Source organism: Trichechus manatus, unplaced genomic scaffold (genome assembly GCF_000243295.1).
Source record: "Trichechus manatus latirostris isolate Lorelei unplaced genomic scaffold, TriManLat1.0 scaffold00105, whole genome shotgun sequence".
NCBI classification, from domain to species: Eukaryota; Metazoa; Chordata; class Mammalia; order Sirenia; family Trichechidae; genus Trichechus; species Trichechus manatus.
The window spans coordinates 7714502-7741143 of NW_004444041.1; the positions used below are offsets into that span (position 1 = coordinate 7714502).

The 26642-nt window shown below is 41.5% G+C and overlaps 1 protein-coding gene and 1 long non-coding RNA gene across 2 annotated transcripts in view; one reads left to right on the top strand and one right to left on the bottom strand.

The window, feature by feature from the left end:
• Positions 1 to 26642, bottom strand: part of SHROOM3 (shroom family member 3) — a 411264-nt gene that overhangs the window by 228123 nt on the left and 156499 nt on the right. The window contains exon 2 of the mRNA XM_004383125.2: positions 21798 to 21952. Coding sequence (XP_004383182.1) covers positions 21798 to 21952 — 155 coding nt within the window. The remainder of the gene's footprint in view (positions 1 to 21797; positions 21953 to 26642) is intronic.
• Positions 2195 to 8207, top strand: LOC111821786 (uncharacterized). Its single transcript, XR_002825120.1, has 3 exons — positions 2195 to 2387; positions 4824 to 4945; positions 8176 to 8207. It is a non-coding gene; the product is annotated as an uncharacterized LOC111821786 (long non-coding RNA).

A 26642-nucleotide genomic window follows, 5' to 3' on the forward strand; every position in this document is an offset into this window, starting at 1 on the left:
CAACCACACTTTAGAGAACTTCTGTAACTTATCCAGGGTTAAGCCTAGAGGATTCCAATCACCAAATTTTCCCCAGAGTGTAAAGAAGATACCCCTCCTGCCTAAGACAGGAGGCTTGCAGTTATGGAAGAAGGGGAGCACAGAGTAGAGTAAGAAATACCAGGACAGTACAGCCCTTCCAATCCCAGGGTATTGTGGAATGAAGGAGAGAATGGTGACAAGTCAAGCAGTCAAAACCAAGTTCTGATTTCACTTCTCTGGCCTCATGGAGAAGAAGACAAGAGTGTGAGATAAATGAGGCTTGGAATGTCAAGAGTATCAGGGAATCTTGGCCCCGTTGCTCCCTTTGAGACTCTAGGAGAAGGTCACTGTGGAGAAGGGCCAGGCCCAACTCAATGTAGATAGAGGAGTGGTCCCACCAGAAGGAAGAAACTCAGACGTGGGATGCATGCCAGTAGAGCGGCAAAGTAGCAGCTATGATGGGGCAAGGTGGTCGGTCCCACGGTGGACCTCTGGGCCAGGGGTTGTCAGGATGGAGAACTTGGAAAACGCTCATGTGTCTGAAGCCAATGAGAGCTGAACAGTGGCTGAATCTCCAAGTGGGGGGATTCCAGTGATCCCAGGACCAGCGCCCAGGCCAAAAGTGACCATAGGTTCATCAGTATGGGAGGCCAGCAGTGACTGGAAGTCTAGGGACAGAGCCTAGGGGCCAGGGTACACTGTGTCCAAAGACCTGAACTACTTCCTCGCCATTGCCCCAAACCCTCAGACATCATTTTGTTGTGGCAGCTGGGCAGCAGAGACAGAAGAGGGAGCATTTTATTTTAGAGACTGAGCGTTGCCTCAAGGGTCTGTTCGAATGATTAGACCAAGCTAACTTTAAACTTGGCTAGTAGTGAAAGTAGAGTCTCTGGGTGGTGCAAACAGTTAATGAGCTCACTGCAAACTGAAAGGCTGGCAGTTCAAGTCTACCCAGAGGTGCCTCAGAAGAAATGCCTGACGATCTACTTCCAAAAAATCAGCCATTGAGAACCCCTATGGAACGCAGTTCTACTCTGTAATGCGTAAGGTTGCCATGAGTCAGAATTGAGTCAACTGGCAACTGGCTGGTTGGTTGGTAGGACTAAAAGTTATTGTTTTGTTTCTTTGTTAATCAGCAGGTGAGGGTTTGTGAGGAAGACTGGATTATGGTAGGTTTAGACATAATAAAGAACCCACCTTTTTTCTGCACATCTAAGTTGTCATGTGACTAGGACTGCTAGATAAAATCTGGCACATACTTTTTCTAAAAAATTATTTATTGTTTATCTGAAATTCAAATTTAACTGGGCATCCTCTATTTTTATTTGCTAAATCTGGCAACCCTCCACATGACCTACTATTGCATATGGACACGATGTAATAAGGTTGCTGAAGTGTCCTGTCATCCCACTGCTTACTTCAATCCGCAAATCTCACTCACTCAGTATTGTGCCATTTGAGGGCAGTTGACATAGCTAAACCCCAATTTGTGCATAGGTTTCAAACCTATGTTAATATTTACAAAGCCGTTGGGTGGCAGAGGAAAACTAGCTTGGGATAAAACCCTCCCTGTAGACAACAATATACTACTGGTCATTTTCTTTTCAATATCTTCAAGATGTCAATATTCACATGTTATGGATTAAATTGTATCCCCCCAAAAATATGTGTTCAAATCCTAACCCTGTACCTGTGAATATGACCCTGTTTGGAAATAAGGGGTTTCTTTTGTTATGTTAATGAGTACATATCAGAGTAGGGTGGGTCATAAACCTAATCACTTCTGAGTTATAAAAAGAGCAGAAGAGACACAGAGACTCACACGGGGGCAAGAGGAAAACAGATGATGGAGACAGATGCATCTATAAGCCCAGGAAAGTCAAGGACTGCTGGGGGCTACTAGAAGCTGAAATAGACAAGGAAGGACCTCCTCCTAGAGCCACACCCTGAATTCAGACTTCTAGCCTCCTGAAATGTGAGAAAATAAATTTCTGCTCTTTAAAGATACCCACTTGTGGTATTTCTGTTATGGCAGCACTAGGCAATAATACATCATATTTGAATTATCGCAATATCCCTGTATAGTGATTCCAAAATTACAAAATGGGCATTTTGTCTATAGTGTCAGGGTATCTGACATATCTCCTCTAACTTCACCTCCAGGGCCCACCATCACCGGCCACTAAGGCTTCCAGCTCACTGCACTGGGAGGAGTCCATGAGGGAGCAGGCTCCTGAACACAGAGACTGACTTGGTCAAGGTCAGCTTTATGAGGCTGAGGTCACCCTCTGTCCATGACTTGAAGGCTATCCAGAGAACTCCAACCAATTTGTCACCTGAGATCACACCACTGGAAACACACTCCTGTATGTTAAAACATTCATAACCTGTAAAATTGTTGTGGTTAGGTGCCGTCAAGTTGGTTCTTACTCATAGTGGCCCCACGTACAACAGAATGAAACGCTGCCCGGTCCTGCACCATCCTCACAATCGTTGCTATGTTTGAGCCTATTGTTGCAGCCACTGTGTCAATCCATCTTGTTGAGAGTCTTCTTAAAATAGCCTTTTAAAATAGGAATAATAGCTTTATTACACCCATTTTATATTAGTGTAATATCTTGTAGTTTCAAGGACTTTTACTATTCTGAGCCATGTCTTTGGAGATTAGCAAGTCATCCCCCAGCAAGGTTCTGAGCCAGCAAGAAGTGGAAAGGTAAGTTTGGATGAGGAACCAGCAGGAAAGAGACAAATGTGGAGAAACCCTTTCTAGGGAGGAAAGATTTGAGTGAGAGGCAAAGGGCGAGTGCAGAGAGCAGTGGGTACCAAAATGGGTAAAAGCCAGGGGGCTTCATTAGGGTGCTGGCAAGAACAGAGCATAAAGACAAATTTCAACTCCTTCAGAAACTGATTAGATCTGAGTAGAGTCCGTCCTGCAATGGACAAAGGGACTTCTAGGGCTATGGTTAAGTACTAGTACGTTCAGGACTTAAACTCAGCAACACTTACCAATCATCTACCATTTGGGAGAGAAATGATACCATCTCATTAGAACAACTGTCCTCTTACAAAACAGTGACTATTCCAACATTTCAATATTAACCAGGTATTTCAATCACTTAAAAAATTACAGAACAAACAGTAATTGGAACCAAGCTGTGAATTTTTTGGGTTTTTTTGGGGTGGTGGGGAGGTGGGAAGAGGAGTGAAAAATGATGAGCCTATATTCATATCTTGGTAAGCCATAAAACCCCCTATCCTTCCTCCCTTCTTGCTGTGCTGTTTCCCCCATTTCTATTTTTATTGGCATGTGGATGTGCTTCCATCAAATGAGTTAGACAAGATAGGACGGTTACTTTATTTAAGAGAATGTGAATCAACACTGCTGGGGAAACAAAAGGCACCAGTGTGTATGGCATTTAAAGCAAAATAAATAAAAGCATTGGGAGAGCCCAGCCTGTGGTCAGTCAAAGGCTGAGGAACCCACTGGTTCTGGTGTTTGGGCAGGCACAGAAAACCAGCTCATCTGAAACACACTGGCTGAAAAGCTTAGGCTTTTGTGTCAGATAGACTGGAGCCCCCCTTGATTAGGTTGCCCTCTCGAAAGTCTCAGTTTCCTCATCTGTAAAATACAGATGTAGTAACAATAATAAGGAGCCCTCGTGGCACAACAGTTAAGTGCTCGACTAACAGAAAGGCTGGTGGTTTGAACTCACCCAGCAGCTCCTGGTGATCTGCTCCCATAAAGATTATAGCCTAGAAAACCCTATGGGGCAGTTCTACTCTGTCACATGTGGTCGCTATGAGTCGGGATAGACTCAAAAGTACCTAACAACAACGGTAATAATAATAACACCTACCTCATGGGGTTGTTGTGGGAATTAAATGAGAGGATAAAGACAAAAATGCTTACAACAGCCAAAGCTAACATTTTAACTGCTTACTAGAATTATTTAAAGATGTCAGACTACAACAGGCATGAACCTTGAAAACATTCACAGAGTGAAAGAAGTCAGACACAAAAGGACAAATATTGAATGACTGCACTTATATGAAATATCTAAAATAGGTAAACGCATAAAGATGAAAGTAGATTAGTAAACTAGAGAGAGGGGAGAACGAGGAGTTAGTGCTCAATGGGTACTGAGTTTCTGTTTGGGATGATGAGGAAGTTTTGGAAAAACAGTGGTGATGGTTGCACACATTGTTAATGTAATTAATGTCACTGAATTGTACACTTCAAAGTAGCTAAAACAGAAAATTTTATGCTATATATACTTTACCACAAAAAAAAAAAAAAAGATGGTAGGCTAATACATAAATTAAAATTGATTCCTATAAGTAGTATTCTAAATTCGATCCAATTTAATGCACTTCTTCAGAACCTACCATGAATCCTATGAATGTGAATGCCTGGTGGTCCAGTTAGGTCACCTCATGTATATTTAATGTTAAGTACCCTCATTCCTTCATCCCATTTTCTTCATTTGAGAATGTTAATCCCAAGAAACTGCAAATCTAATACCACCCACGTTGTCTGTGCATTTGGGGGACGAGACAGGGTTGTACACAAATTATGACATAAAAAGAAAGGTCCTCTCACTACTGCAGAACTGTTTTGAAAATACCAAAGACAAATAAGCCTTTTCTCAATGTTTTATTTAAAGGTCCCGAATTAAGTTTGCAACTATATGATGCTTTGTAAACCCACCTGTTTGCAAAGAGGAAAAATGCAAGATAGATTCAAAACAAAACACTGTGGGTCTTAAATTCCTGCATGTGAGCTCATTTTTCTGTTCGTTTAGTATCTCTGGAGCAACCTGGAACTTTGACCTCTGCCCCTGACTTTGAGACAGTGATGGAAAGGGGACACGGAATCATGAAGCAGAGGCTGAAAGGGCCCTTAATCCAAACACCGCTGATCTCGGTAAGGATATGCTGAATGTTCACCAGGCTGCAGCCCTAGGTTGCTCTTTACCAAGAATTCCCACAGACTGATGTGGGTCCTCGAGCTTCAAGTCAGCACTGTTGTTGTGAAGGTGTCAGATGTGAAACTGTGTAAGCAGAGTGACACGGAGGCCATTGCTGCTTAGTGACCTGTACCAGAAAGGTCTATTTTTAGAAACTGGTGCAGGCTGCTATGCCCTTGACGATATTTCGAACATTTGGGTCATGTTTTAAAATGTTTGTGAAGTAGTTTAGAGAAAATAAGAACCATCCCCAAACTCTAGTTGAGGTTAAAACTTTGAATTTTGAATCTTACCTACATATCAAGGCAAAGAAAATATGAATCATTTTCTAGCATGAACCTGGAAAAAAGGCAGTTGCCACCAAGTTGATTCTGACTCTCAGTGACCCCATACGTTGCAGAGTAGAACTGTGCTCCACAGGGTTTTCATGGCCATGACCTTTCGGAAGCAGGATGCCAGGCCTTTCTTCCGAGGCACCTCTGGGTGCGTTCAAACCACCAACCTTCTCGTTAGTAGCCCAGCACTTAACTGTTTGCATTACCCAGGGACTCCAGCATGAAGTTAGAGACTTTTATTTCCAGGAATAACCATGGAGTTGTTCAAACTGACACTGATCCCATCCTTTTGTGCCTCATGTTGACTAATCAGACAAGGAAAGACCCACAGGAATGACCTCGACAGCCAAAGGAAGGCATGTCCACACCCACTAGCGCTGTAGACCAAATGCTTCAGTGGACCTTAGAATCACTTGGCAAGTTTGTTAAAAAAACAGGCTACTGGGTTCCTTCCCCAAGGGAGTCTGGTTTAGAGAATATAAAAAATGTGCAAGTTATCTAAAGTACACATTAAAAAAAAACTATTGTGGTAAATATATATAACATAAAATTTGCCATTTTAACCATTTTTAAGTGTTCAATTCAGTGACATTAATTACATTCACTAGGAGCCTTGGAGGTGCCGTGGTTAAGCATTTGGCTGCTAACCGAAAGGTCAGCTAACTGAATCGACTCAACAGCAAACAGGTTCAGGTTTTAATTACATTCACAACGTTGTACAACTTTCACCACTATCTATTTCTGAAATTTTTTCATCCCTCCAAACAGAAGCTCTATCCATTAAGCAATAACTTCCCATTTCTCCCTCCCTCCCACATCTGGCAATCACTAATCTGCTTTCTATCTCCATGAATTTGCCTATTCTAGACATTTCATGTAAGTGGAATCATACAATATTTGCCACATTTTGTTTATCCATTCATCTGTTGATGAGCACTTGGGTTGTCTCCATCTTTCGGCTATTGTGAACAATGCTGCAATGAACATGGGTGTACAAGTATCTGTTTGAGTCCCTGCTTTCAATTTTTCTGAAACATATAGCTAGGAGTGGATTTGTTGAATCATATGGTAAAAAGGCCACATTTTGAGGAAAAACTGTTATAGAAAGAAGATAAGAAAACATGAAAGATGCCTAAGAGTGAGAAGAGAGAATCCTTAAATAAAACATAAAAAACCAAACCCGTTGCCATCGAGTCAATCCTGACTCATAGCGACCCTACAGGACAGAGTAGAACTGCCCCATGGTGTTTCCAAGGAGTGGCTGGTGGATTCAAACTGCTGACCTTTTGGTTAGCAGCCATAGCACTGTGCCACCAGGGCTCCAAATAAAACATAGATAAACAAAAACTAAACCTGTTGCTGTCAAGTTGATTCTGACTCATAGCACAGATAGACATATCTATCTATGAGAAGCCAACTCAAGGCGACCTTATATACAACGGAACAAAATGTTACCCAGATGTTACCGATTCCTTGTGTCATCCTCACGATCATCTTCATGTTTGAATCCATCATTGTGGTTATTGTGCTAATCTATCTCACTGAAGTCGCCTTTGCCCTTACTGGTGCTCTACCTCACCAAACATAATGTCCTCTAGCAATTGATCCCTTCTGATGGTATGTCCAAAGCAAGCAAGTTGGACACTGTTCTGCTGTGATCCAGTAAGGTTTTCATTTAGCTAATTTTTTGGAAGTAGATCACCAGGCCTTTCTTCCTAGTCTAGAAGCTCCTCTGAAACCTGTCCACCTTGGGACCTGCTAGTATTTGAAATCCGGTAGCATACCTTCCAGCATCACAGCAACATGCAAGCCACTACAGTACAGCAGACAGACAGGTGGTGGAAATAAAACATGAACACCCCGAATTATTAGTTTTCCGTTATCAGTAAGAAAGGAAAAGCAGTGAGAAAGCAAAAAAGAGCACTGACCTTGGAGCCTTAAATGTTTATGCGTACCTGAGATGGCAACTTGGTACTAGAAAACCTGGCTTGTCTTCCTAACTCTGGGGTTTACTAGTCCTGTAACCCAAAGCTAAGCCCTTTCATTTCTGGGTGCTGTCGAATCGATTCCAACTCACAGCAACCCTACAGGACAGAGCAGAACTTTCTAATAGAGTTTCCAAGGAGTGACTGGCAGATTCGAACTGCTGACCTTTTGGTTAGCAGTCGAGCTCTTAACCACTGCGCCACTAGGCTCCACTTTGCATCTACAGTCATTAGCAATTCACCTTTTGCCACTGCTTTTTTTTCTAAAAAATTTTATTTCTATCCAGTTTTCATTTAACTTTTACTGGCAAGAAACATAAGCCCCAATCTACCTTGAATCTTGCTCTCTTGCCTACATCTTTTAATTGTAGTAAAACTGGGCTAAGGGTAAAGAAGCACGCACTTCTCTTAGAAAAGGATGAAAATGCATCCACCCAGCAAGTATTGGTAGCAGCACCTGCTCCATAACCATTAACTGACCGAATTAAAGTGCACCAAACCCAAGGCCAAGGGCTTTACACACATGGTCTTTACTCATAACAAACTCCATACAAAGTTGGAATGATTGTCTTCATTTCCCAGACAAGAAAACTGAGTGAAGTCAACTGGCCAAGTTCTCACAGTAAGGGGCAGGGTTTGATTCAAACCAAGTTCTGTTGTCAACGCCAGTGCTCCTAACTACTGCACAGCACTGCCCTCTGAGGAGTGGGGGTGGGAGGATTGGAAACTGAACCCAAACCTCCAAGTAATAAGGTGACTTCAAACCAAAAAGCCAAACACACTGCCATGAGTCGACTCTGACTCATGGCAACCCAAGTGTTACAGAGTACAACTGCTCCATAGGGTTTTCTGTTTTTTTTCCTATAGGGTTTTCTTGGCTGTAATATTTACGGAAGCAGATCACCAGGCCTTTCTTCTGTGGCACTGCTGGGTGCATTTGAACCACCAACCTTTAGGTTAGTAGACAAGTACAAATAATTTGTGTCACCCAGGAACCTTCAAGGTGACACCAAAGGCCACTTATTCCAGTGAGGCTTGGAGAAGCTGGGGTCACAGAGGAGGGCAGGCCCTGCCATGCAAACCACAGACTCCCAGGACCTCATTCCCAAACAAGTGCTAGAGATGAGCTACCTTACTAAAGGGAGTCCAGGGCTTCGAACCTGTTCGGCCGGTTCAAACTCCGGCTGAGAACTTGCACTTCTGACAAGTGCCCAGGCAATGCTAATGCTGCTGGTTAGGGACCAATTCTGGAACCACTAGTAGAGTAGTGGTTCTCAAAATTTATTATACATGAAAATCACCTGGAGATCTTGTTAAAATGTAGATTCTGATTCAGTATATCTGGGATGGAAAGACAAATTCTCAGCAGAGATTGAACCAGAACGAACTGGTTCGAAGCTCTGTGGGAGTCACAGAGGCTAGAGATGGGAGGGAATTAGTTCAATCTCATTTCATTGAGGGGAAAAATGTCTTCAAATATGATCCTTCTTAGGTGGGGGATACAGGTGAAAAGTGCGGTCAATTTGGTGATGAGACTATTGACCAGAGGGAAACAGAGCAGAGAGGAGGAGCCCAGCCTGCCTGTCATGACAGTCTTAACGCAGCAAAAGGTCGAACCCTGTTTAATGACATAATTGATAATAACAGCCAACATTTATATAGCAACTCACTACACCAGTCAGGGAGGTACTGTTATTATCCCCATTTCAAAGGTGATGAAACTATGGCAAAGGTTAAATAACTTGGCCAAGGGCACTCAACCAGTAAGTGGTAAAGCTGGGATTCACAGACAGGCAGCCTGGCTCAGAGCCCAAGCTCTTACCTGCCACACTACACAGCTTCAACTTAGTACATTTTTGTTTTCATTTCACGAATATTCAGTGAACACATATTATGTGCCAGGAACCATTCCAGGTACTGGGGATACCACACTGAACAAAAGCTCTGCCATCAGGGAGCTCATATTCTAATGAGAAGAAATGGAATGTATAACTGTATGAGTGAGTGTATGAGGAAAAATAAAGAATAAGGACTGCTGGAGGTTAGGTAAGAAAGGGGTTGCAATTTTAAATTGACTGTGCCGGGAAGGCTGACCTTTGAACAAATACCTGGAGAAAGTGAAGGAATCAGTTAAAAGGGTATGACTGATAAAAAATTTTAATTTTACTTTAGAAAATCTCACTAACAATGACACTCTTTCAATATTTGCTGCTTTATGAGGGTGAAGGACAAAAGGTTATGAAAATGCCTAGCTCCTTGTGGGAATTCCATGAAAGCTTGTTTTCCATGTCCAGGGCTTGTGGGCCCCTAGTTATTTACAATCAATAAACAACAATGGCTGATTCCTAAGACACCTTCAGAGAAACATTCCAAAGAATCCTTTTAAAATGCTCCTTAGAATCACAGTCTTCATGAAAACAACACAGCAACCTTCCTACGTAACAATAAACACACTAACCAAGCAACTGTCCCCCCAAGGATAATTTTACACATCCCACCCACTAAGCAAACACAGCATCAGACTGGAGTTTGACAGCAGAATAAGGGGAGGAGTGGAGAAATTGCATTTTTCAAAGGCACTGACAAAGTGTACTAAGCAATCGGGCAGCTAGTTGAGAGAGTGACACGGGCCTCAGGACCAAGTGAGGCAGTTGAATAAACATTTTAGTGGCAGAGACAAAGGCACAAAGAGGCTGATCTTGAGCTATAATTTTACCAAGACTAACTACCAGTACCAGTTGCTGTCGAATCAATTCCGACTCATAGTGACTTCACGTGTGCAGAGTAGAACTGTACATAGGGTTTTCAAGGCTGTGACCTCTTCAAAGCAGATCATCAGGCCTTCTCAGGTACCTCTGGGTGGGTTTGAACTACCAATCTTTTGGCTAGTATTAGAGCACTTAACTGTTTGCCCAGGAGCAGATTATCCAATAGGCAAAGTAAGCATGGTACTAATCTTGTTTACCAAATCATCTGTAGTGAACAATTTTACATTTTTTCACCATATCAAAGATTCTGCTTCTAGATATAGCTGGCTTCTGTCTCTCTCTCAACCCCACAGCATGTTCCTATAGAATCAAAGCCTCTTTTCAAATTTACAATCCCTGACAGGGGCGGATGACCCAGTCACAAGGTAAGCACGGGTTTACTTATGCTTACTTACTAATCTGCAGTGAACAATTTCACTATGGATGATCTGGTAAGCAAGGAATGTACCGTGCTTACCTTGCCTGTTGGATTACCCACCTCTGCGTTTGCCCCACCTAGGGACTCCTAAGGACTAACTGTTGTTAGTTGCAGTTGGGTCGATTCTGACTCAGCAACCTTCTGTGTGCAGAGTAGAACTGCTACATAGGGTTTTCAAGACTGTGACCTTTCAGAAGCACATTGCCAGGCCTATCTTCTGAGGCGTCCCTGGGTGGGTTCGAACCACCAACCTTTCAGTTAGTAGTCAAGTACTTAACCACTTGCACCACCCACAGACTCCTAAAGACTAACTGGGCTCTTCAAAATTGCCACACTCTAAGACACCCAAGGCAACATACCCATGAAGAGAAGGGTGGCAACAAATACATATTTGAGGCAGCCACTTTAATAAACAATGGTCAAAGAACCCTCTTGTTCATCTGAAGTCAGATGGAACCAGGGGTTTCTCTTTGTCTTTTGAAGGTTAACAACCTGCTTAGGGTTCATTAGTGCCCCCAAACATATACTATAAGACTTTTCTCCAGGACCTTAACAGGACGGCTGTGATCATGGAGCGGGTATAATTAAGTAAGGCATAAAAATATATATAATCCAGAAGGAAGAGGGACAGTAAAAGAGTGGAATTGTCCAGAAGAGGACAAACACTTGGAGGACCTTTAAAAATCTAATTTCCCATTAAGGACTTGTGACACTAGGTGGTATTTAACTATCCTTTCCTGAAATCATTTCTCTACCCGTCACTTTCAAGGAATGTGGGGCTTATGTTAAGGCTATACAAACTCTAATGTTAAAAAATAAGGGGATGAAGTAAATTAATATTTCTTAAGGATAGATAGATGCTCAGGTGCTTGTTCCACTCTAGTACCTCTTGAAATGGTCTTCATGTTAATGGCCTGGTAGGTTAAACGAGTTCAGTGGCAGCAAGCCATCCTTCTTTCATGGCTTGTTTCATGTGGGCACCACCCAGACGTTACACTGTAACAAGCAGAGTGAACACGGCAACTGCAGTATGATGGGTATGTTTTTACCCATTCCAGACTGTTGGACGGCACCAACACCTGTTGGTTCAAATGAACTCATGGAGCAATGGCATGTGGTTACTGCTCAGGTTACAAATGTTCATGAGGGAGGGTGAGAACAAGTGCTGCCCATTGACAACCACCTTCCCCTGTGCACACGCATTTTCAGCAATGACATCATTTACCGAACTTGAAAAAATCCCACCTTCACTAATACAGCACTAAAGAGAAACAAAGTGACCCTTCCCAAGAGACCTTTCTGAATCCAAGACAGGTCTTGGAACCTCAGCCTCAGGAGTTTACAGATTTCCGCTTTTGTTCTCCACGTCGACGAGGCTTTGCTCTATGCCCTATCTCTATTGGCATGCCTCCTGAATTTTCCTCTTGCTATAGGGTCGCTATGAGTAGGGGTCGACTTGACAGCAATGAGTTTGGGTTTTTTTCTTTTTTATTTACCCTATATCCCTTTCCACTCTGCATATGTTTCTTCTACCTCTTGGTTTCTACTGACCCATTGTTTCTCTTTATCACTTCAACTTACAGCTTAAAACACTGGTTCTCAAACTTTGATACACATTAGAATCGCCCAGGAGCTTTTAAAAATTCCGATGCCGGGCAGCACCCCATACCAATTAAATGAGAATCTCTGGAGGTGGGACCCAGGTGTCATTTTTTGTTTTTAACTCACTAGGTGATTCCAAGGTGTAGCCACGTTTGAGAAGAGCGGCTTAAGCCATTTTGATTCAGGGACATATAACTCTAAATGTTTGGTTCATATACTAAATCAGAATCACTCAAACTTATTTTTTCTAGCTGATGCTCCCACATTTAGAATTGGGGGTAAGAATTCCATTGAAACTTTTGTGTGACCTCAGCACTCAGACCTCACATCTTAGAGGCTCAGATAGACATTTGAGTGCCATTCTTTAATGGCTGGGAGCAGAGCAGTGACTCCTGTTTGAAACACATTTGTCTGAAGTAAAGCCATGTTATCCCAGGAATGAAACCCAGACTTTTATCATCAAACCTCCTTCGCTGGGAAACAAGAGGGCATTCCTTTGTTTGTGGCTAGTGTTCAGAGCATAGCTGGGGAGCATATGTAACCCACTGAATAAAAATAGCAGTTATCATTATGTGCTACAGGAAAAAACGTTCCTTTTCTCATTCCAGTAAGGAAGGGAATCTTATTGCATACCTCTAAGGAAATCCAATAACGTGTTACATGAATTTTCCATGAGAAGGAACAACTGGTTAGGAGATAAAATACTATACCTCTATATAACAGACATTCAAGCTTAGAATAAAATACTATACCTCTATATAACAGACATTCAAGCTATATATGACATTCAAGCTTAGAACTCTAGGGAAGCCAAAAATTGCTCTGAGTATGGTCCCAGCAGGATTGAAATACCTCCTCAAAGCATACTGAATAAATTCCCATGATGCAATCCTCTTGGAAAAGTTTCTGGGGGTCAAAGGCCACTGCAGCTGCCTCCTTCCCCTCCTCTCAACCACTTGCTCAAACGGAAAAAAATTTTAAAGGGTACGTTATCACAGTTCTCAGTTATACTGATTTCCCCTCTGGGGAAGTCTAATCCTGGGTCCTAAAATGAGGTTCACGCTGTACTGCAGTTTGGGATTTGTACACACATCATAGGTATCTGCCAGCCCTTGTTCAAATTAGGAGTTAAACACTTGGCTACTAACTGAAAGGTTGGCGGTTTGAATGCACACTTCCGAAAGATCACGGTCATTGAAAACCCTATACAGCAGTTTTACTCTGACACACATGAGGTTGCCATGAGTTGGAATCCATTTGACAGCAACTGGTACTGGTAGTTAGTCCCTGGTAAAATTATAGCTCAAGATCAGCCTCTTTGTGCCTTTGTCTTTGCCACTAAAATGTTAATTCAACTGCTTCACTTAGTCCTGAGACCCGTGTCACTCTCTCAACTAGCTGCCCGATTGCTTAGTACACTTTGTCAGTGCCTTTGAAAAACGCAATTTCTCCACTCCTCCTCTTATTCTGCTGTCAAACTCCAGTCTGATGCTGTGTTTGCTTAGTGGGTGGGATGTGTAAAATTATCCTTGGGGGGACAGTTGCTTGGTTAGCGTGTTTATTGTTATGTAGGAAGGTTGCTGTGTTTTCATGAAGACTGATTCTAAGGATGCAACTGATTTGGTTTTTTGGTTTTGTTCAAATTAAGAACTCCAAAAGGCAGGAGAGCAGAAGGACAAGTGATGTAATGGGGAGGAGGTTAGGGAGGGAGAGTCATTATATGTTAGGAGTAGATGGGATGGTATGTGCAGGTAAGAGGTATCATACAAGACTTGAAAAACTCCCAACACAGAAATCACAAGAGTTATGTTGCCTGCCATCTAGGCTACCTCTACAGCTCCAGCGCTCTCCTAAAGTGCACTTGGCATTGACACATCCCCTTCCTCCACCTCCATAAATGACTTAACCACAGAGCACAGCATGGGCCTTTGTATATCTGGAGAGGCAACTCTTATTTATTTATTTTTACTGTATTTTAGATGAAGGTTTACAGAGCAAACTGGTTTCTCATTAAACAATTAATACACATATTGTTTCGTGACATTGGTTGCCAACCCTGCGATGTGTCAACACTCTCCCCTTCTTGACCTTGGGTTCCCCATTACCAGCTTTCCTGTCCGCTCCTGCCTTCTTGTCCTTGCCCCTGGGCTGGTGTGCACATTTATTCTCATTTTTTTTTTATGGGCCTGTCTGATCTTTGGCTGAAGGGTGACGTCATTACTGAGCTATAAGGGTGTCCAGGACCACACTCTCAGGGTTTCTCCAGTCTCTGTCAGGCCAGTAAGTCTGGTCTTTTTTGTGTGTGTGTGAGTTAACTACATTTTTCTCAGCTCTGTCCGGGACGCTCTGTTGTGATCCCTGGCAGAGCAGTTGGTGGTGCTAGCTGGGCATCATCTAGTTGTACTGGACTCAGTCTGGTGGAGGCTGCAGTAGTTGTGGTCCATTAGTCCTTTGGACTAATCTTTCCCTTGTGTCTTTGGTTTTCTTCATTCTCCCTTGCTCCAGATGGGGTGAGACACAGTGGAGTATATTAGATGGCCCCTCACAGGATTTTAAGACCCCCGATGCTACTCACCGAAGTAGAATGTAGAATATTTTCTTTATAAACTATGTTATGCCAGTTGAGCTAGATGTTCCCTGAGACCATGGTCCTCACAGCCCTCAGCCCAGTAATTTGGTCCCTCAGGGAGTTTGGATGTGTCGATGGAACTTCCATGACCTTGTGGAGAGGCAGGTCTTAGAACTTATGTGGGGCACAGATATTTCTCATATGGCCTCTGTGTCCAGGTGAGGTGCAGGAGGCCATACTTATGCACATCCATGAGTACCTAGAGCTTCAAGAACAGTTCAGCAATTGCCTGTAAAGAGATCATTGTAGCTTTTCTGTTTGTCCTCAACTCCTACTGCCTGTCCACTGGATAGCTATTTTGTAATATCGTAATTTTCCCAAAGGTCACATGTTGTGCTGTCTAAAGAGCAGTACATTTCAAATGGCTCGGCCTGTGTCAAATGTGCCTGTATAACTTGACCAATTAATTCAACCTGATGAGTCCTTGGGACAAAGAGGCACCAGAAGATGCAGAGATACTTGCCTAAAGAGCTCCCTTCCTGCGGTCTGAGGGTCCTTTCCTGTAGCTTCAACTTGTTTCAAAATCCAAACTCTTTCAACTTAAGTTCTCCAGAAAATATGGTCTTCATATTTTCTGAACTTGCGCCTGGTTGGTAATGTCCTTTCAAACTGCATTTCCTCTTAGCAAAAAGGTCACAATCAGAAGCTTAGAAACATCTATGCTATTAAATAGAACAATCATAAGAGAATGCCGTCAGGTAAATTTTCACAAGCTGAGATTATAACAGAAATATAATGAATTAACTTCTACTACAATGAAGCATTTTAATATACATTATCTTATTTCTTCCTTAGAGCAACTCAGTACGGAATACATTATTACTGTTCTCCATTTTAAAAAGAAACTTAACCTCAGAGAGACTGTGTTCTGCTCATAGTACCACAGCCAGAATGCAGCAGAGCTGAGATGGAAGTCTAGATGATATGGTCTCCCTGTCTTGTGCAACTTCATGTCAGAGAATTGGCAACTTGGTGCCGCACAATCTATGTTTCGGGTTGCCAATTTATAAGAAAAAAAGCAGATGCTTTTTATGTTCTAGAAAAGTCTCAACTCACCCTACAAACTTTGTTGCTTTAACAGGGAGTACTAAAAGTGGGGTGCAGAACTCAAATTCTAGCAGAAAGACCAGACTTAATGGTCTCACTGAGACTGGAGGGACCCCAGAAGCCATGGACCCTGGACTCTCCATTAGACCAGAACTGAAACCATTCCCAAAGCCAACTCTTCAGACAAAGATTAGACTGGAATGTAGGACATAAAACACTGCTCGTGAAGAGAATGCTTCTTAGCTCAAGTATATACATGAGACTAAATGGGCAGCTCCCATCTGGAGGCAAGATGAGAAGGCAGAGAGGGTCAGGAGCTGGTTGAATGGACTCAGGAAATCCAGGGTGGAAAGGAGGAGTGTGCTGTCACATTATAGGGAGAGCAGCTAGGGTCACATAGCAATGTGTGTATAAATTTTTGTATGAGAAACTGATTTGAACTGTAAACTTTCACTTAAAGCACAATAAAATAAAATAAAAAAAACAGGGAGTCCTGTTCAATTTATTTTATAAAAAAAACTTTGAATGAATTATTTTTTAAAAAACTTCTTTAAAATAGTCAAAAAGAGACATTAGAGTAAATTATTTTAAGAATATAGATGCTTTGTGGGGAAACAGAGTCAGACAGGTGGTAGAGGTGGCAAAAGGGTGTGAAGGATGCAAGGGAGGAGAGAGTGATAATATTCCAAGAAATTATTTTCTTTTATAAACCGTCACTATGAGTTGGGGAAGGAACTGATTGCAAAGCTCTTTTTGTTAATAGTTAGTAGGGTTAATTTTGTATTCTTTAAAAGCCCTTTAAAAAGCACCCCTTTCACTACAAGATACGTCTTTCAAGATCATTGATTTGCAAATCCTAAGTGAATTGTATCTCTCAACTCAATCTAGATATAAAAGGGTCACAGAAATCGGACTCAGAGGTAGCAAGCGTTTAAGCCAGCCACCCCATTCCATTCCAATCATATGATCTCACCCATTTATAAAAGGAAACTATTCTGCTAAACCTCAGAAATGTGGGATGGTTAATTCAGGGGAGTGTGGAGGCCAGGTTATGGCGAACTTAATTTCATCACCATTTTTGTTGGGAGGGAGGAAACAGCTGCTAAAGCAACAAATAGTTTGACTTCCAGAGGCTGATGGGGAAACTCAAGCTGGGTATACAAACCAGTAGAGTGCATGTGCTTGGAATGAGCACAGGAAGTTAAAGGTCAGTGGGAAATTTCCTCTTTGTTTAAAAAATTTTTTCCTGGATGAATGAAAAATCCATTTATTCAGTTTTTCTTGTTTTGTTTGCTTGCTGAAGCATCACAATTATTTCTAAAAGTTGGAGGCAGTGGGGTAGAAAGCACAGGTTCACTGCTTGAAGTGCCAGCAGGCCCAAGACCTAGATTCTCATTTAGGCTACTAGCATGTGGCTTTGGGCAAGCCACTGCATATCTTTGGATGCGGTCTCCTCATTTCTACCTCCAGGCCATGGCTGAAAGTCACAAGATCCAGAGTCCACTCTGGCTCCACTACACACAGCAAGTCACATAGGCTAGGAAGACACATATTTTAGGCAGATGATTTGTGTTTTTTACTTGTTTGACCTTCCTTTCTCCCCAGTCTCCCTTTTCCCCACAAGATGTGGTATAGTACTACCACTACTACTAAGCAGTTACTGTCTAGTCGATTCCGACTCATGGCAACCCCATGTGTGTCAGGGCAGAACTATGCTCCATAGGGTTTTCAAGGGCTGATTTTTCAGAAGTAGATCACCGGAACTTTCTTTCCTCAGAAATGCCTCTGGGTGGACTTGAACCGCCAAACGTTCTGTTAGCAGCCAAGCATGTTAACCGTTTGCACCACCCAGGGACTCCATTACTACTACTACTATTACTACCACTGCTACTACAACACACATATATTCATTCAAATAAAAAATAAGGGGACTACATTATTTCCTTCCACCCCATGTCAACTCACTTAACCAAGAATAAATGAATGGCAAGGGGAAAATCTATATCAGTTTTGCAAAGATGGTGGGAAGGTTTTGGAATAAGACTGCAGTTTGAAAAGGGAATCACTTTTCTCCACTCTCTGCTCACGGTTCTGAATCAGGCATGCTGCCTCTTGTGCCCAGAAAGATCGTCTCTCCACTACGGTCCTCCCATTAACTGGGACCCCCATTTGTATACTATGTTCTAGAGATTAAAATGGACGTCTCATAAGAGATAATTTACTTAATAAACATGCAGTTTATTTTCAGGAGGGTTTATGCTTTAATCAGTATGCATGCTACATAGTGCATATACGTATTTCTCAGTTAATTCTCACAGCAATCCTATAAGGCAAGAATTAAACCAAACAAACAAACCTACTGTTGTTGAGTCAGTTCTGATTCATAGGGACCCATAGGGTTTCCAAGGCTGTAAATCTGTACAGAAGCAGACTGCCACATCTTTCTCCCATGGAGCCACTTGGTGGTCTGAAACCGCCAACCTTCTGGTTAGCAGTAAGGCAAGAATTAGGCAGATTAAATGACTTGCCCACGGTCACAGCGATAAGACCTAATGCCATCAGACATCAAACCCTGGCAGTCTCAAACCTTCACCACCATCTCATGCATTTCCTGTAAAGCCTTGCAAAAAATAGGGAACATTTACCATGAAATATACCAAAAAGCTTTTCAATGCCAAATAACAAACAAAAACCCATTGATACCAAACTTAGAAGTAGCATAGTATTTGGCAAAAATAGCACCTTGATGAAGAGGGTGGGAGGTTGAATTTACCAAGGAAATGGAAAAAAAAATCAGCATTGATATTAAAGATTCATTGGTTACAATGCCATCTGGTTAGCTGATTCAGTATAGGAATATGAGACTGAACTCGGGGTGAGAATATGTGTTTAGTGGAATACACAGCAATTAACCATAATAGTCTGTTCTGAAGGAGAAATGTAGCTTCCTATTTTTAAATTTTAAATCTTAGAATATCTGTGAACAGCAGTGAATATTTTGTGTACTAAAAGTACCTTACATCACCGACCAACCAGTTGCCATGGAGTCAATATCAACTCATGGTGACCCCATGTGTCAGAGTAGAACTCTGCTCCACAAGGTTTTCAGTGGCTGATTTTTTAATAAGTAGACTACCACGCCTTTCTTCCAAGGTGCCTCTGGGTGGACTCAAACCTCCAACCTTTCAGTAAGCAGTAAACGTGTTAACCATTTGCACCACCCAGGGACTATACCACTGACAGTAATGTTAAATTAAACTTGAAAAGACCCTATCCTTTGGCTATTAGTTTTCATTCTAAATGCTGCCTGATTCTAAGACGTGTACTTTTACCATATCTGCCTAATAAAGTCTCTTCTGGTTTCAGAGAGGATGTGGAGTGCTGACTTACTTGTGTACATGTCTGCTTTCCTTAATTAATGTCCTTTGTGCTGACCTTACATTCCACAAAGGTTTTCCTTCCTCAATTTTCCTTCTACTGGGAGATGTTTGTTTTCCTTCTGCAAGGTGCCTGGCCCACCTCTTATTTTATCATTTGTTCTCTATTTATCCACCACTAGCTGTAGACCTTCATTCTTTGGGTACTGAGCAGCAGACACCTTCTCTGTTCTTGCAGCATTCACACTGCCCCCTTCATGCACTCCGCCCAGAGAGGGCTAAGCCCTGCCTTCTTTATGGGTCAACAGCCCTTCTAAGGTCTTTGACCCACAACTCACTTGAGACTTTGCATTTCTCTTGTCACTGTAGCCTTTAAGAAGCTGTTTCTATTTTTAATTGTTTTTGGTCACTGGGTGAGATAACCCCTACACTTATATAAACACCATTACTCGCTCTTGCATTCTTGGCATTTCTATGATGGATGTAGAAGGCTGGCATTAAATGTTACCCTCACCCACCCAAAGCTGGCTTTAAGAGAAAAAGAAACAAATGTAGGTACAGCCACAGATGCTGATAAATAAATTTTGATTTTGCAAATAACTTCTCCAGGAAACAGACCCACAATTTGTGTTTCCAGGAAGCCACCTCAATAATTTTTAAAAGTATAGAGATCAGTTAGGAAAAAAGAAAGCTAATAAATGAAACATCACCCAAAGTCATTCTGTCATGAATGAATGGAGGAAAATGAAATCTCAGGATGATGACGTGTACCAAGGTATAAAGGTAAGACTTCTCAGGAAAGCGAACAAACCCATTGCCGTGGAGTCAATTCTGACTCAAAGCAATAGCTCTAATAAATGCAAAGCCAGATTAAGCCACAGCCAAAAGGCTTCTCAGATCTGTGAAAGGTAGGGGAGGAATGTCTATACATGTCTACCAAGGCATGGTCATAATCCCCATTTCTAAGTATGTGTGAAAAATAAAAACAGTCTCCTTATCCTCAAACTCTGAGACTTCAACTATAAAAATGAAACCATAATAGGTAAGAGACATTCAAAGGGCATCTCAGAGACAAAATGTTTCCCACACCAGAAGCAAAGAATGTGAGAACTCCTCAGTAACTTTATTGATTGTATTAGCATATCTAAAGAAAGAATGTGTCAATCAGAAAGGGGATTTGGCGTTGATGCACTGAGAAGAAATGAGAAATGAGAGCAGCACTTTAGCAGAGTGATTCCCTAAGGTCCAGAGGGGGAAGGGCCCTCACTCACCACACAATGGGAGTGTCTGGCCACCTGACAGATGTACCCCTAATGGGAAGATGGACCATCTGGTCATCAGAGTAGAAGCCAGCACACACTGGAGCCCCCAGACCCATTCTCTCCTCTCTAAGTCCAAGATCACCAAGCAATTCCCTGACCATAGCTGGGCATCATCTAGTTCTTCTGGTCTCGGGGTCATGTAGGCTATGGTTCATGTGGTCCATTAGTCCTTTACACTAATTGTTCCCTTGAGTCTTCGGTTTTCTCCCCTCTCCTTTGCTCCAGATATGATGAGACCAATAGTTGTATTTTAGGTGGCTGCTGGAAAGCTTTTAAGACCCAAGATGCCACTCACTAAAGCAGGATGTAGAACACTGTCTTTAGGAACTATGTTATGTTAATTGACGTAGATGTCCCCCGAGTCTATAGCCCTCAGCCTTGAAGCCTAGTAACTTTGCCCAGCGAGGTGTTTGGCTATGTCTAGGAAGCTTCCATGACTATGCCCCTTGTGTGTTCTATTGTTTATATTAATACACATGCAACATCTACAAATGTGTATGTAGTAATATCCACAACCAAAGCTATATCTACAAGTGGGTGTGCTCCCTTGCACCCTCCTACTCCTCTTTAGCATGCCTCTCCACCTATATGGAAACCCTGGTGGCTTAGTGGTTCAGACTTCGGCTGCTAACCAAAAGGTCAGCAGTTCAAATCCACCAGGCACTCTTCTTGGAAACCCTATGGAGTAGTTCTACTCTGTCCTATAGGGTCGCTATGAGTCTGAATGACTCAGCGGCAACGGGTTTTTTTGGGCTCTACCTATATATCCATTTGTAGATGATTATTTACAACTCAAACGTTTTTAACAGAGGAACCACCACTACTGCTACCAGAAAACAATAAAACAAACAAAAGACGGAATCTCCCTGTTTTGATGAAAGCCTGGTGTGGGTGAGGCTGAATACCTCCTGGTTGTTAATACCTAAAGTTCCAAACCAACTGCTTTCTTTAGTCCCACAGTGAGACAAAGCTTCATAGAGCTCTGGTCATATTTGGGATCAGTGTCACTTTTCATCAAGCCCAGAAATTTATGAAGTACAGTGACGCAGAACCCTGCCACACAAATAGCTCCTAGGAAAGTCAGTGTTTAAAAAGACAAGCAAGCAACAGTGTCTAAAATGGAACATTCCTTTCTTTACCCTACATCCTCCTCACATCCCACAAAATGGGAAAGAAAAAGGAGGAGAAGGGAAGGTCTGACAATCCACCCACGGAGGTTTTAAAAGCAAGATGTCACCAGGGCTCTTTGCTCAGAAGTGGGGCAGGGCAGGGAGGGAGTGGAGGCGAAACAGTAGGAGGGACAATGTGGGTGCCAGCCCATCTTACCTTCGCACCACCAGCCTGAGGGTCTTGTAGGATCCTTTCACCAGGGAAACGGCCTCCCTTCTGGAGCTGCTCAGCGCGACCTCATTGATGTGCACAACCTCATCGCCGGCCCTCAGTTTGGAGCTCACCGAGTCCGCTTTGCCGCCTTCTTCAATCTGCTCAGAGGAGATGAAAGAGCCGTGAATAAGCTTCAGCCGGGCCTAGGGAACGCATGGCTGCCTGGAGCGCTGCCTGGACTCCTGCAAAGCCAGATAGACCAGCTAAGACCACGCCCCACTCACCCCCAACCAGACTGTAAGCAGCAAGAAGGCAGGGACTAGGCCTTGCTTCCCACACCCTCCAGAACCCAGAGCCCTGCCCTCCAGAGAGGGCGCTTTTAACAATTAGCTGAATGAAAGAACTCAGTTTCCATCCAAAGGCCACTACCACGTGGCACCAGCTACTCTTGGGGTTGTATCTTCAAATTCAAAACTCCACTCAAAGCAACTGTTTTATTCCTTTAGAAGTTGAGTTCCTCTTGCCTCAGATTTTGGACTAGTATTGTAATTCACTCAGCAATGTTATTCAACATCTGCTTTGTGCCAGAAATTGTTCCAGGTTTTTGGGCTACATCAGTGGAGAAAACAGACAAAAGCCTTTCTCTATGGCTCTCATATTGGGGGCTGGAGGAGGGAAAGCAGGCAATAAGCTTAATAAACGAGTAAATGATGTAGTATGTTAGGAGGTGATTATGTGCTACGGAAGCAAAATAATGTTCAAATCAGTGCTGTATGCCATGGATACTTGTGGAATGTCAATAATGATGAAAGAGAAGAAAATAAATAAGTAAACCAAAATTGATACATATTATCTCTTTTTCAATAACTGAGGAATTATCCACATGTTCAAAAACCTTCAATATCTCTTAATAGACCAAATTCTTGGACTGAATTTGTAAATTTGACCCTTGCCTAGCTTTTTATTTTTATTATTAAAATAATGTATAGTAAAAATTAATATATGCTTAAGGATAGACGTATAGGCCAACAGAATAGAATTGAGAATCCAGAAATAAGCCCATACATCTATGGTTAGATGATTATCTACAAAGGTGGCAAGAGCATTCAACGGGGAAAGAATAGTCTCTTCAAGAAGTGGTGCTATCCTGCGCTCAGGTACATGTATACAGATATTCACTGTGGCTTTGTATGTAATGATGACTATCTGAAAACAACCTAGATGCCTATCCATAAAGGGACACAGTTTAATAGACTATGATACATCCATTTAAAAAAAAAACAAAACAGAAGAAGAAGTGGTGCTAGGACAACTCAATATTCATGTGCAAAAGAACAATGTTGACCCTACCTCACACTGTATGGAAAAACTAACACAAAATGAATCAATTACCTAATATAAGAGCTAAAACTATGAAACTCTTAGAACAAATCATGGGGTTAAATCTTCGCAGTTATGGCTTTGGCAATGAATTCTTGGATATGACACCAAAAGCGTGAGCAACAAAAGAAAAAAGATAAGTTAGACTTCATCAACATTAAAAACTTTTATGCATCAAAGAACACTGTCAAGAAAGTGAAAAGACAACCCACAGAATGGGAGAAAATATTTATAAATCATATATCTGATAAGGCTCTAGTATCCAGAATATATAAAGAACTCTTAAAAATCAACAACAAAAAGACCAACAATCCAATTAAAAATGGCAAAGGAATTGAATAGACATTTTTCCAAAGAAGATATTCACATAGCTAACAAGCACATAAAAAGATATTCAAAATCATTAGTCATTAGGGAAACACAAATAAAAAAGACAGTGAGATGCCACTTCACACCTGCAAAGAGAGCTATAATCGAACTAATGGAAAATAACAAGTGTTGGCAAGGATATGGAGAAATTGGAACACTTGTTGTTGGTGAGAATGTAAAATGGTTCAGCCACTGTGGAAAACAGCTTAACAGTTCCTCAAAATGTTAGGCACAGAATTGCCATGTGACCCAGAAATTCCACTATGGTATAGACCCAAAAGAATTAAAAAGAAGTACTCAAACAATTCTTCATATACAAATGTGCATAGCAGCACTATTCTCAATAGTCAAAAGGTGGAAACAACCCAAATGTCCATCAACATATGGATGGATAAACAAATTGTGGTTTATACATACAATGAAATATTATTCAGCCATAAAAAGTGATGAAATACTGATACATGCTACAATGTGGATAAATCTTAAAAACATTATATTAAGTGAAATAAGCTGGACACAAAGGTCACAGGTTGCATGATTTCATTTACATGAAATATTCAGAATACGTAAATCCAGGAATAGAAAACAGATTAGCTATTTCCAGGTGCTGGGGGTTTGGGGAGGAAGTGGGGAGTAACTGCTTAATAGGTACAGGGTTTTATTTTGGAATGAGGAAAATGTTTTTGGAACTAGATAGAGGTGGTGGTGGTTGCAACATTTTGAATTTACTAAATGCCACTGAATTGTTCACTTTAAAATGGTAAATTTTACATTATGTAAAAAAAATATATATGCTTATTATAAAAAATGGAAACAATACAGAAAATGTATAAGGGGAAAAGAGAAAGTAATTATTTCCCCTGCTCTCCACATGTTACTTTCTAAAGGTAACAACTGTTTACAGATTGATTTACGAATTTCACGTATACATCTCTCTATATATACGTCGTTGTTAGGTGCCTTGAGTCTGTTCCGGCTCATAGCCACCCTATGTACAACAGAACGAAACTCTGCCCAGTCCTGCACGATTCTCACGGTCATTATTATGCTTGAGCCTATTGTTGCAGCTACTGTGCCAGTCCATCTTATTGAGGGTCTTCCTCTTTTTCACTGACCCTCTACTTTACCAAGCACGATGTTCTTCTCCAGAAACTGGTCCCTCCTGATAACATGTCCAAAGTATGTGGGATGAAGTCTTGCCATCCTTGCTTCTAAGAACATTCTGGCTGTACTTCTTCCAAGACAGATTTGTTTGTTCTTCTGGCAGTCCAAGGTATATTGAATATTCTTTGTCAACTCCATAATTCAAAGGCATCAATTCTTCTTCTGTCTTCCTTATTCGTTGTCCAGCTTTTTTATTTTTAACACTTTAAAGAGGTCTTTTGCAGTGGATTTGCCCAATGCAACATGTCATTTGATTTCTTGACTGCTGCTTCTATGGGCGTTGATTGTGGATCCAAGTAAAACGAAATCCTCGACAACTTCCATCTTTTCTCCATTTACCAGGGTGTTACTTACTGGTCCAGTTGTGAGTATTTTTGTTTTCTTTGTGTTAAGGTGTCATCCATACTGAAGGCTACAGTCTTTCATCTTCACCGATAAGTGCTTCAAGCCCTCTTCATTTTCAGCAAGCAAGGTTATGTCATCTGCATATCACAGGTTGTTAATGAGTCTTCCTGCAATCCTGATGCTACATTCTTCTTCATATAGTCCAGCTTCTCTGATTGTTTTCTCAGCATACAGATTGAATAAGAATGGTGAAAGGATACAACCCTGACGCACACATTTCCTGATTTTAAATCAAGCAGTATCCCCTTGTCCTGCTTCTTGATCTCTGTACAGTTTCCTCAAGAGCACAATTAAGTGTTCTGGGATTCTCATTCTTTGTAATATTATCCATAATTTGTTACCATCCACATAGTCGAATGCCTTTGCACAGTCAATAAAACACAAGTAAACATCTTTCTGGTTTTCTCTGCTTTCAGCCAGGATCCATCTGACATCAGCAGCGATATCTCTCATTCCACATTCTCTTTTGAATCGGACTTGAACTTCTGGCAGTACATTGTCGATGTACTGCTGCAACCACTTTTGAATGATCTTCAGCAAAATATTACTTGTGTGTGATGTTAATTATATTGTTCAATAATTTCTGCATTCTATTGGATCACCTTTCTTTGGAATGGGCACAAATATGGATCTCTTCCAGTCGGTTGGCCAGATAGCTATCTTCCATATTTCTTGACATAGACGAATGAGCACTTCCAGTGCTGCATCTGTTTGTTGAAACTTCTCAATTGGTATTCCATCAGTTCCTGGAGCCTTGTTTTTCGCGAATGCCCTCAGTGCAGCTTGGATTTCTTCTGTCAGTACCATTGATTCTTGATCATATGCTACCTCCTGAAAGAGTTGAATGTCAACAATTCTTTTTGGTATAATGACTTTGCGTATTCCTTCCATCTTCTTTTGATGCTTCCTGGGTCATTTAATATTTTCCCTGTAGAATCCTTCAATATCCTTGAATTTTTTCTTCAGTTCTTGCAGCTTGAGAAATGTTAAACATGTTCTTCACTTGTGATTTTCTTTTTCTTTTTTTTATTGTAGTTTATTTTTTTATTGTATTTTAGATGAAGGTTTACAGAAAAATAGTTTCTCATTAAACAGTCAGTACACATATTGTTTTATGACATTGGTTAACAATCCCATGACATGTCAACACTCTCCCGCCTTGAACTTGGAGGACATTTTTTTTCTGAAAAATGTACATAACCAAACAAAAGTTTCTACATGTATAATTCAGTGACATCGATTACATTCTTCCAGTTGTGCTGCCACTCTCACTATCCTTTCCAAATTATTCCATCACCATTATCTTCAACTCACTGCCCCCTAGGTTTCCCATCAAACCTTTTGAGTTGCTGTTGTCAATTTATTATGTCAATTATCTCACATAGATAATTCTTTTATTTTTTTGTACCTTAGATGAAGGTTTGCAGAATAGTTTCTCATTAAGCAGTTAGTACACATATTGCCCTATGACAGTGGTTAACAACCCCATGACTTGTCAACACTGTCCCTTCTCAACCTTGGGTTCCCTAT